The following is a 12,439-nucleotide window of genomic DNA, read 5'->3' as shown; positions in this document are numbered from 1 at the left end:
GAGGCACATCAGTGCACTTGGAGCACTGGGATGTATTGGTAATGGTTGGACTGGATGATCTTCTAGGTCTTTTCCAACCTGTTTTCCAATCCAATTCTGTGATTCTGAGCAAATAACTCCACACCAAATAACATGAAAGCATTTCCTAAAGCTGGGATTGTATTCAGGGATGACAGAGGAACCAAGTCAAAACCTTTCTGCCAGATGAGGCTAAAGTCCATATAACCACACCTGAACTACATGCTGTGTTTGATTCACCTGCTCTAATTACAAAGAGCACAAAGGAGATGTTTAGAACACAGACTGTGACAGTATAAACACTGAAGCTGACTTTCAAGGACCAACAACTATATGATGGGTAAGCACTAGATGGTTTCTCGTCTTTTTTTTTTGGTGAGCATCAATGCCTACAGAGCTTTTTAGAGCCTACAAGACATTTTCAAACCCTTAAAAAGCTTTTAATCTTCATATATTTACTTTCTAATGGAGAAAATATTGATCTAATAGCCACACAACTCTTCCCATGACCTTGTTCTACCCATTTCACAAGTCCAAGCCTTGTTCTTCCCACTTGTCTCCCCACAAGAAGCAGCATCACACCTTTATTTGACAGCTGAAAGTTACTTCCCATCTCTGTGAGGTTAAGACAAGCAGCACCTTCTGGCCTAAATATCCAAAAAGGCACTTCCAAATCTTCCAGTCCTTAACTTACGGAAGCTTTATTTTCAGGAAGCATTTGCTGACTGCCTGTCCTCCACCACCAAGGTGCATCGACCCAAATCACTGCTCGCTTTGATACGCATCATTTAAAGCGATTTCATTACGTTAAAAGACACACGCTACATCTCAATTCACGTCATTTAGAGCAAGCTCAAGATTCACATTATACTCAGAAGAAGTCTACCAGATGATCTGCAGCCAAAATTTCAAGGATGCCTATTTTTCCTCACATGCAAAAAGAGCCCTGAGTTATTTATATCTGGTACAATAAAGGAACATCAGTCTTTTCCCGTACATTGAGAAACTCAGCAGCCGAGACCAAAACTGCAATTCAGGAGATTGCATTTAATCGAAAGTCACTGCTTGATTTAGTGTGATCTCCTTTTGTATTTGAGAGTAATCAGATAGCACAGCAATTTATCAAAATCTCCTCGTTACAGCTGGAAACCTCAGGCCATGTAACGCTACTGAATCTCACCATATTTTAAAGAGATGCTTTGACAGGGAAGGTGAAGAGATTCGCGCTGGGCTAATTTCTCCAACCTCAGTATCAGCAGCAAGGACAACAAATCACCATTTACACAAAACTCCAGCAAAAACTTGCATGTGTGCCTCTAACCCACGTGTCAGAGGAAAGGAAAACTGACTGTGGTGTAACTAATTCCCATTCTTTGACTCACACAGCAACTACTGGCCCTCGAGAAGGGATCCAATAAAACCCTCCAGGCTTAGAAAGAAATCAAGAGTAGCATTTCCCACTGAATTTCTACGTAGGTGAGTCCCACATGCCTATGGAGGCCTCGTGGTCTCAGGAGGTGAGAGCACGACCTCCCACAGTGGACAAGAGGAGGGTCCTACCATAATGTGTCATGTGAAAATGAAGAAATAACTAAAAAGCTCCTAAAATACACATCCACCAGAGCAAAAGTGGAGCAGCACTGTTGGGGTCACAATCATTTGACTTACTACAGATGTGAACCTTAGAATGAGTGCCTGATAGAAGAAAGAACAACCATCTTGAGTAGAAATATTCCCACTGGGTCAGACTTGTTACTCTAATATTTACGTGATCTATTTTTTTTTTTTACTCAAAGAGATTGGTAAAAACCTAGCAAACAAGAAAAATCCTGCCAGAGTGTTGGATCTTGCTGCTAGAAGAATTCCTTGACTGTTTGGAGCTTATAATTGAGTGTCAAAGTAACACTCAGCCCATACGCTTGACAAAGAAGGGAATGGAAAACAGGAAAGGGCTGCACAAGATCGTATCAAGCATTTAATGAATCAAATCCATCTGGGTGACTTTCCATTCTTGGATAAAATTCACCCTGCCCCATTTTTTTTTAAGATTATTATTTTTATTCTACTTCATTTAACTCTTGTTTTCCCCCACACGATGCCTTCGCGCCACTGCCGCGGAAACAATCGCTGAGCTTTGACAGATGGATGGAGGTAGAAGCCAGTCTGGTGCTACGCGGAAAGTACGTCAATCGAATGTTCCTGCTAAATTGGGCACCAGTGAAAGAATTGACAACGCTCCCTTTGTGCTGCAACCTTACCTGCTGGTGAGCATCCGCCGCAGTGAAGGATGCGCTCACACATCACCAGCCCACCGCTTCCAGCAGCCCGTGTGCACATGCTCATGTTGGTAACAGCCAGCGCACAGCCATGAGGGCTGGAGATTCTTGCAGTGAAATTCTGCTCCTAATGTTGTGCAGTAAGGAGAAGATGATGTAAAATTCATGGCTGGGGAAACATCGGATGAGCACGACTCGTAAGAAATAGGGACTGAGCTGTGGTGTCATTGGTATAGGAGAACAGCTTTTTCTGTCAATTTTATAACAAGAAAACCTCATTAGAGAGCATTAGCCTTGGCTTTAATTGGATTGTTCACCACTGCTACCACACAGCTGCGGGTAGGGCTACCTAGTTATATATATAGCTAATTATGTCCATAGTTTGTTTAATTTCAGCCTAAGGGACTCAATGTAAAATCAAATCCTGCCCATCATTACATTGGTATAGACCCACAGCAACTGAGTATGACCAGCAAGGCTGTTCTGGAGTCATGCCACTACACCTGAAGATATTACCACTATTCATGTTAAAACCCAAGGGAGTTTTTCAAGAGTTCAGAACTAGAAGCTCAACTCCGGACATGAAGCCATAATTACATTTATGAAAGCCAAGCAGACCAACTCTAGAAGGAGAGTCTTTACCTAATGTGCTACACAGGATTCAGGAGCAAGCACCTCTTACTTTGCTTGATGAAGGTAAATTATTTCCACCATATCTCAGACCTCAGTGATATTCTCCAGTTAAAGACACCCTTCAGACACATAGTGTGTCTGTGTATCAGGGCTATGCATGTATGCCCAGTCAGAGTAATGTCCTGTTTATTCACTCTTTGCTAGTTTGGGAAGTTTTTGTGTCTGAAGGGGATGAGAAGGTTATGATAATTTTTTTTTTTTTTTGCCCTGGGAAAAACAAGATATTCACATCTTAATGAAAAACAAATGACTCAGTGATGGTGTACAGCATTTCTCCTGTACTATGATTAACTACCATCAAGAGGAGAAAGCAGAAGAGCAGACATTTTTGTTGTAGTTCAACAGTGACGTCCATCTGCAATTTCTGCCAATTATCTCCTCAGTGTCTGCACACAGCCATTCATTTCAAACTGACAGAAACTCCCCTCACAATTAGAAATCTCCCTAGTTTCAATATGGCCGCCTATCTTTGATATAAAACAAACAAAGAGGGAGCAAATAACTTAAATTCCATCATCCCATAAATAACACAGTGACTAACGAGGGACGTGTCACCCTGAAAAGTGGGAATACTCTCACTATGGCTGTCATTAAGTGCCTGAAAAATGGTCTCATGGCAGAGACAAATGACAGAGATACCCATTTGGGGTGTTGAAGGTGCATCTTGCTCGGCCTTAGAGGAGAGGACACAAAGAACTTCCTGAAGTTACCATCTAAGCCTGCACCTCCTTGGCTTTGTGATGATAACAGCTCTGGGAGCCCGACCCAGCACACCTAATGCTCCTGATTTAAGATACAGGCTGATGAACACTATCTTGGTTAGACTTACAAGCAAAATCCTGCAGTGTGTGCTTCCTTCCAGCTCTTCTGATTGCTAGAGAGGCTGCTACTGCCAATGTAGAAGCTACATCACGCTCCTGTTCCAGAGCCTGATATGGTTGGACTGCAGATTTCATCTGTGACATCTGCTCACATAAACTGCAAGGTCCATGAAAGCCACCTGGCAAGGCAACGTGTCTGCACATCCTGGCTGTGCTCAGGATGGCAAGGGCACGAGATGTGCATACAATGTATGTCCGCATGTACCTGCTGTTATTAGAAGGAGCAACAGCGTGAACAGCACTGAGATTTAGCATGTGTATCAAAGTCTAGGCAATTCCATTTAAGCTCTGTGAAGCCAGGCAGTATGGGTGGATATACGCAGTTATTCATCTTTTGAAAATAAAGAAAGATAGAAAATAAGGAAAGATAGAAATAGTTGCTAAGAAAGCTGCACAGAGGTACCTACTCATGCAGTGGTTGATTTTCATCTCCCAAGAGCCTCATAGCTGGCTGCTGATCCCTTAGACTAGCATTCCTATATCAATTGCTGTATAACTGCCTTGGCTTCTGCATGCCGGTCTGATAAACACAACTGCAAGTCTGTACATCTATCGTTCTGTGCACCAGCTGCATGAAAAAGTCATTCTGGATGAATGAGCATGGATGCATGCTCTTTGGCAAACCTGGGAATATGGCAAACCTGCATGGTCTGCAGCTGCTGTGTCCTAAAACTCCAACTGGGGACTGCAGCACAAAATGGATTTAGGCTGCAACATCATTATGTTCAACAGCTGTAACCATATACAAAAAGAAGAAAAAACAGATCTCTTTGCAGGAGCAAATCAAAGCTTTTCCGGCTGTAAACAACCTGCAGAATGGTTTTTGGGGAGCTCTGACGCATGAGCACAAGGGATGGCCATCTCTGGAGGACCTGAGAATTAGTTTGTTACTGTAGTAAAGGGTCACTATGTGCACTGCTGTGCTTTTCCCTGTTTTTTCCCCCTCCTTACCCACTTTACCAGAGTATTGTTGTTGTTTTTTACCCATTCTCATTCCAACGTAACTCAAATATCACTGTCTCCATTTCAGCACAGACAAGGAATCCCGTTGATTTGACATCAGAATTAATACATCAGCACCAATGTGCGGGTGTCAGAATAAATTTTGTAAATAAGTTCGTTTGATGGCATCTGAAGTGCAAACAGCAGACAGGGAGAGCATCAATGCATTCTGAAATGCAGCAGCTATGTATATATTCAAGTTGCTGGTCATAACACAGCATATTTAGAGCTTAAAGGACTCTTCCACAGCTCTGACTCACATCAATGCAGGGTACTAAACTAAACATAAATTGTAAAGAGCAACACAGCAACTCCAGAATTAGGCTTATTCTGGATATACAAACATAGAAACCAAATCAGACAGTCTATCATTTGTATTTGTACCAGAAAGAGTTGACTTTTGCAGTTTGGTCAAAGACGGACAAAAATTTGGGCAGGCAGAGAAAGCAATGTGACTGACTTCTGCATGATGAAAGTGAAACTTCTATGACTTCTATAGCAAATAACCTATGCACATTTACAAAAGATAATATAAAACAACTATTGGGAGTGGAATAGTTTGGATTCAATTCTATTCTGCTGTCAGAAAAGGTTCCTGGCATCCTCATGTGCCCTAAAAACACAAGGCTGTTGTGTGAGGAGCTGAAAGCTGGGGGTTAGAGGTTTTCGTTCTGGTGATCTCCCCCTGAGTCATAACATCATTAAGGTTGGAAAAGACCACTATGATCAGGTAGTCCAACCATCAACCCATCACCACCATGCCCACGCACTAAGCCATGTCCCTTAGTGCCATTCATAAACCAACATCCATCTGTCTGAGAGATTGACCCTATGGGGGGACTCGCAAGCCTTGGTGCCCTAAGATCAGCTTTAGAGCAAGGACTTCATTTTAAGCTTTTGCTGACATAAATATTCCATATGAGATTATCTCAGTAGCAGCTTCTGCCAGAGTCCCTTGAACACAACCAAAAGGAACATCCTTTGCTGTGACACATCCAGAAGAATTGCAGAATCACAGAATGGACTGGGTTGAAAAGGACCACAATGACCATCTAGTTTCAACCCCCTGCTATGTGCAGGGTCGTCAACCACCAGACCAGGCTACTCAGAGCCACATCCAGCCTGGCCTTGAATGCCTGCAGGGATGGGGCATCCACAGCCTCCTTGGGCAGACTCACTTTTCCCCAGATATGCCAGACCCAGAACCAACCAAAATCACAGGATTCTTGGACCTGAGATGAGATCTATTTTCCATCACTTCAGCACTGACTGAGCAGCAGATAAGCATAAATCAGTTCATTTGAAATCGCATATCATTCCATTACAGAAAACGTCTCTGACAAACTTCGTAATAAATGACACCAGATGTGCCTCCAGTGCTTTCACAGATTTATACATTTTACTCTGAAATAAAAAGTTATGAATCTCACCAAGAAAGAAGAGAATCCTCTGAAATGCCAATGAATCTTGTCATTGCTAAAATGTAGTGACACATCCAAAAAGCAACAGACATTATGAGTTAAACTCTCATTTTACTTTCACTGCAGCACACCAACAGTAGCTTCAATGAAAGCCACGAGGCTGCTTTGACATAAAGTCATTGTACAAGGAGTTTAGACCCGAGACACTCCTGAAATCACTCATATGCATCTCATTATCAACTAATTATGAGATAGCTCCTGCTTTCATGAAACACTGCAATAAATCCAGGCTGGTTCATAGGTCTCCTAAGATACGAGTGTAAAAGCAGTCAGCACATTGACATACAACTCAATACCAAATTGCTTATATTCATCTCCTTCACCAACTATTGCCTCTTCTGTCTGATGGGTGCCTCCAGAGAGTGATTCATTCCAGCTCCCAGCAGTATCCATCTGAGGAGATGAATCACCTTTCAGAAGCATCCATCTCTCCTGTTGACTCCAGGAAGCTCAAACAACTTTCTCAGTATTTCCAGAGGTTTACATTGAGATGCAGCGGGATGACTCCAAATCTGTCTGCCTCGGGCTTGTGGCAGCACTTCAGTACCTGCTATGCATTAAGCAGGTCCTTTGGTTTCTTTGTCTGACTTAGAGCCTATTTAAACACTTTTGAGGAACAGTGGGATAAAAGAACATAGTGTACTGCTCCTGCTCTGGTCTCAGCACATAGGCTCAGTGCCCAAGTCCCTGTGGCATCCTTTCCATGTGCTCTCTTAATGCCTGTGAAGGAAACAGAGACAGCTGCAGCATTTTTGGGAAGCTGGTGGCTGCCTTATCCCATTGGGATCCATTGGAAATCCCCACTAAAATCTTTGTGCTCTGTAAAACTGGCTGCACACACATTTCACGTCTAGGTTAGCAGGGGCTTAGTATTAGTTCTGCCTGGTCAGCCTCATCCCCAGCAAGGACCTTTCCATTTTCAGCCTGTCGGCTATGACAAGTGCTGTCATGTAGTCACTTCCAGTCTATTGCCCTTTCTTGCTACGATGACTGGATTTTCCTTCCCTAAGGGAACAGATGGTGCAATTTTTGAGCATGGGGAGCGGGTTAAGACTCCTGAACAGCTGGATGGGGGGTAGGCAGTAGTTAGCCACTGTCACAGCAGCAGCAAATCACCATGTTAACCAGCTCATCCCACCGCTCCTCAAGCACGGGGTGAGGGCAGGGATTATTATTTCACACTTCCTAAAATCCAACAGCAATGCACCAACATAACCAGTCAGTTCCATCTGCTCCTTCAGCTTTCTTTAGGGCATTTTTTCCCCTCAAGAAAGGAACACCAGCTAAGTGTTCAGACTGCAGAATACTCCGTATTGCACACATATTGCACACATACTCCCAAGAAAAATGACAGACAATTGCCTGCTGTACCAAAACCGAGTCCTGCTTGTAAATAAAGCCGGTCTGATCCAGGTAGATTGAAGAGCTTTAAGTCATGCTCTGCTGTGCACTGCCTCTTTGCTTTTATGTAGTGCCGAATTTAACTCGCAAAAATAAGGAATCACAATTTTGCTGCTGGTCAGAATAGCAAAGATCAGGACAGAGACAGCACGCACCTTGCCTTTTTTACAGCTCAAGTATTCCCTAAGAACACACCACACCTGGCAGGAAGAGAATTCATTACGGGCAGAACAAGCAACTTTGGAAAGCAGCACTCAGAGCTCTGAAACGTCTGACATCGAATATAATAAACTTGCAACAGCACAGTTAAAGCCTGAGATTTCTACAGACAGCAAGAAAACGACACCACCTCGAACCTGAACGGTAGGAATATATTTTAGGAAGTTTTCCTTTCAACTTTTGATTTATACTACACATATCCTTGCTGTACATCCCCTACATCACCATCCTCTCTCGCTGGACATCTCCAGGTATCCAGCTGACACTGAGCTGTGCTGTGAAGTTGGCATGTACTCTGCAGGGAACGAGCCGTGTTTCTGCACTTTGTGCTTGGCTGTCATGTTAGCGAGAGCACACCACGGGCTTCACAGTTTCTATTTTGTGCTTTCTGTATTAAGGAATTGCTTCAGAGCTGCCGCCTCTAAATATAAGGGGGGAAAGCAGTGCAAAAGAGCAACTGCCATCTGGAGCTGAGGGACAGCAGGCATAAAAAGTTGATGCCTCTGTCTTTAAAACGATAGACCTGGGGCATGTTATTAATATACTAACCATAAAATCAATAGCACAGTGCAGAGCTCATTTACCAGCCTTTTGAAAAGCCGGAATGGAAGCACAAGAACTTTCTTTTTTGGTTGTTCTTCTTTCAACGTTAGTTTTTATATCAGAAATCACTCACACAGCAACCGAATGCACAAAAAAGAAATGCAACTGCACTTACCCCAGATGATATTAAAGTGTGAAAAATGCTACCAAAGCATTAGTTACTCAAAAAACATACAAATACATCCACGCACACACTCACGTTCCTTTGCATGGAACACAGCAGGAGCAGCATGCAAAGTAAATTCCTGCCTAGCCTTAAATATAAAGGAGAAAAAGCATTTACCGTCTGACACGGGCGAATTTAATTCAGAAACACTGTAGGATGGTAACGGTGCCACTCTTGCCGAATGTTTCTTCATCCTTTGGAATTGCTCCTACTCACACGTTCGCTTGCCTTTGGTCTGCATCACTTTTGGTCCCAAGTACTAGTAAACACGGCTGGGGCTGGTGGCTGGATGTTGTTCTGAAGATGCTGCAGTAGGCTATGAGTACTGATTTGCTGTTTCCCTGGGAAACCATTTGCAACACATTCAAACAATGCTTGACCTCTGCTAACACTTTTCTTCCATTCAATTGTTAAGCATAGCAGATAAAGTATATTTATATTTGCTATTGCTCTTCTCTAACTTGAAAGCACTGCAGTCCCTTTGTAGGAAAAGAACGATTCCACATCAGATATCTGCTCTGTGTTAGCAGAGCAGACAGGAGATTTCTCAGACAACTGCAAGGGAATTATGCAATGCAATTTTCTGGTTCCTTACACTGTGACAATGTATGTATGATTACAGTAATTGTTTTAAAGAAACTTTGAATAATGCAACTCCTATAAAGCCACTAAACCAGGAATGCATTGGGCGAAAGAGCCGGTAACATCAAGCTCCTTCATCAGCTAACAAAGCAGTGGTATTGCAGGAGTCTCTCCTCTTATAATGCCCTACAAAAACTGTCACAACTAGAAGATATATATAGGCCACAGTTGGTCCATGCTCTTCCCCTGAGGCAGCCAGGACATTTTAACTCTCCTTCTTCTAAATCCAATCTCTTCTATCTCTTTGTTATCATTTCTACTACAGGATGTTGTTTGCTCAGAGCAATAAGGAAGTTTCACTGAGCAAATCATTCCATTTCCATTCAACATATTTATTACAGCAACTGTGAAAAACAAATTTAGAACAAATTTCCCAGAGAGGTGGTGGGTGCCTCATCCCTGGAGACACCCAAGGTCAGGGAATGGGGCTCCATCTCCTCCTACAGAGCCAAACAGGGAGGCATTACTGGAAGGCAATAAAGTGATTTGAAAAAGATAAAGAATCTTCAACACAAAAGATCACGTGCCGGGCTTCCTAAAAGCAGCCAGCACGCATCTCAAATGTTTTACACTGCGACAAGAGCCTCTTTCTGGGCACAAAATAGTTATTGTATAGGACATCAGCTATGACAGTTCCTACAAGGAGTATTGTAAGGTATCAGTCCATGACATCACCATACCCACGGGAAGTGGGTCCAAAGGCTTCAGGGCAAAGAAGTCAGCAGTCCAGGATATTATGCATGGTCTTGTTCTGCACATCTTTTACTCCCATTTGCGTGATTTGCACTCTTTATCATTAGGGAGTGGTGACACAGTAAGAAACAATGGCTAATGCTATGGAAAAGAATGAGATCTGAAGGCTTTCTGTTCCAATGCAGAGAACAACAGCACTGGGACATGCTACACAAGAAGAATGAGGGAAATAAATGGTTACAGCCACCTGTTTTTCCACCCAGAACATCCTCTCCTGGGATGCCTGCAGCTCCACTCTTGGACCTTCACTTCATCCCCTGGGACTGATAAGTCTCACCGCCCTGACAGTTGTTCCCCAAGCATCACAATGCATCCCAATACACTAAACAGCTTTTACTGCTTATCTGCATTCAGATGATTTCCCACTCTGTGTAACAAGTGCTATTCCAAAGAAAATTATCTTCCCAATTTGCAGAAGGAATTTTATTCTCCTCTGCGAAGTGCTGAGAGTCAGCAGACTTTGTGATAGAGTAATCACAAGTTAAGTAATTGCTGGCTCCGCAATCACAAGGCTATCTATTAATACACGTCTAGTCCTTGAGCATTTATATAACATAAACAATACAACACAGATGGTTTGGAGAAAACCATTTCTGATAATAGGAGCTTGTAATGGAATCATTAACGAACCCTAACAATGGTGAGGGTGAAATGCATGAGATGATGTCAAGCAATTTGAGACGTTTCTTTCAGATAATTTCAGTGTGGTTGCATCGAAAAATAGCCTGCTTGGTATTTTTATTTTTATTTTTTTTTGAAGGAAGATCAGCTATTGTTTCAATGCAGTAACTCAGAAGCCATATTCAAACTCAGGAAAAAAAGCTTTTAAGTACCAACCCCAGTCATCTCTGCTTTGTACAATGATTAGAAAAGAAGCGGATATAAAACTGCTTCAAAAACACGTGACTGGTCCCCATACATAGAATCATAGAATTACCCAGGTTGGAAAAGACCTTGAAGATCATCAAGTCCAACCACGCCTAACCATAGTACCCTAACTCTAAAAACCCTCTGCTAAATCATATCCCTGAGCACCACATCCAAACGGCTCTTAAACACATCCAGGGATGGCGATTCAACCACCTCCCTGGGGAGCCTATTCCAGTACTTAACTACCCTTTCTGTTAAGAAGTTCTTCCTAATATCAAACCTAAACCTGCCCAGGCGCAACTTGAGGCCATGATGCCACAGAAGAACACAGATTGAAAAGCATCAGCTTCTCTGGCTACACAAGTCTGAGCTTTGGCCACCCATTTCTGCTCCTAATGTGAACAGCTGATGGCATTTATGCTGGTGATGTTATTGATGCAGGTGCTCTGATCCTGCCTGTGTACCCCCCATCTCCTCCCTAATCATGCCAAAGAGAGGAACAAATTAATATGGAGTAGAAGGGAAAGAAGCAAGCAGTCTTTCTCCTGAAGTACACCTGACACGAATCCACCCACACATTGTGTTTCATGTTCAAGTTTACCAGGATGACATGACACAAGACTGCAAGTCCACATGAAATCTGCTGATACTCACATTTATGTGTGGTACCACAGTGGGAAAAACATGGCTTGCCTTCCCAAGAGTAAAGTAGTAGAGTATACACAGTGTGTATTATAACCCAAACTGCAGGCCAGCAAGCTACGCATCTGTTCCTACTTAAGGCAAACACTGTTAAGACCCCAACCAATGCCCTAAAGCCAGATGAAAAATCCTTTCTCTGGTTTCAATGTAGATAGCAGCCACTGAATTAGCATACTCCAGTTCAGCTCCTTCAGCCCCACAGCCCAAGTATATTGGTGAGGCCTCAGAACTACCTACCACCCAGCACAGACCCAGTGTGTGCTGCCCATCACAGCCTCTGTCCCTCAGTAAATATTAATGCAGCCAAGCACATGGAGAAGCTGCAAGGCTGCTGACTCATGCACCTGATAGCAAACCAGTGCTGCAAGCCATCAGAATTAGGGAGTGATGAATCACATTTGCTAACGAGGGCTCCACACTCACATCAGAACAGGACTGATGCTATCAAATCATTGACCATCCTCTTGGCTGTGGCACTCCAGCCACAGATGTACTAGGTTCCTGCTGACAAAGCTAGTAAGAGACAAAAAACCATTTGCAGGTGTATCTTGGGGTGGGACACAAATAATAAGGTCCCCAATAAGGACACTCCACCACTCTGTGTCACTACTTCATTAGGACTACAGAGAGCAGAACCAATAAACTCATCAAGCCATGCCAAGTTTGGTTTGGAGGGCTTTTTTTTTCCTCTCCATATGGGAAAGAACTGATAACCAAAACCATAGTATTAAT

The 12,439-nt window shown here is 43.0% G+C and overlaps 1 protein-coding gene across 4 annotated transcripts in view; it reads right to left on the bottom strand.

The window, feature by feature from the left end:
- SLC35F4 (solute carrier family 35 member F4) overlaps positions 1 to 12,439 on the bottom strand; it is a 92,901-nt gene that overhangs the window by 19,829 nt on the left and 60,633 nt on the right. The window contains exon 1 of one of the 4 annotated variants that reach the window (XM_015865883.3): positions 8,858 to 9,468. The exons of 2 other annotated variants lie outside the window; for them this stretch is intronic. In XM_015865883.3, the coding sequence (XP_015721369.1) occupies positions 8,858 to 8,933 (76 nt within the window). In that variant the 5' untranslated portion in view covers positions 8,934 to 9,468. Of the gene's footprint in view, positions 1 to 8,857; positions 9,469 to 12,439 lie in introns of those variants that run through there. One more of the 4 variants, XM_032445047.2, reaches the window with a different exon arrangement.

The sequence above is a fragment of the Coturnix japonica genome, chromosome 5 (genome assembly GCF_054131305.1).
Source record: "Coturnix japonica strain WE chromosome 5, WE-NBRP24, whole genome shotgun sequence".
In the NCBI taxonomy this organism is placed as follows: Eukaryota; Metazoa; Chordata; class Aves; order Galliformes; family Phasianidae; genus Coturnix; species Coturnix japonica.
The sequence above is the reverse complement of the archived record's forward strand: the minus strand, read 5'-3'. Positions and strand labels throughout refer to the sequence as shown.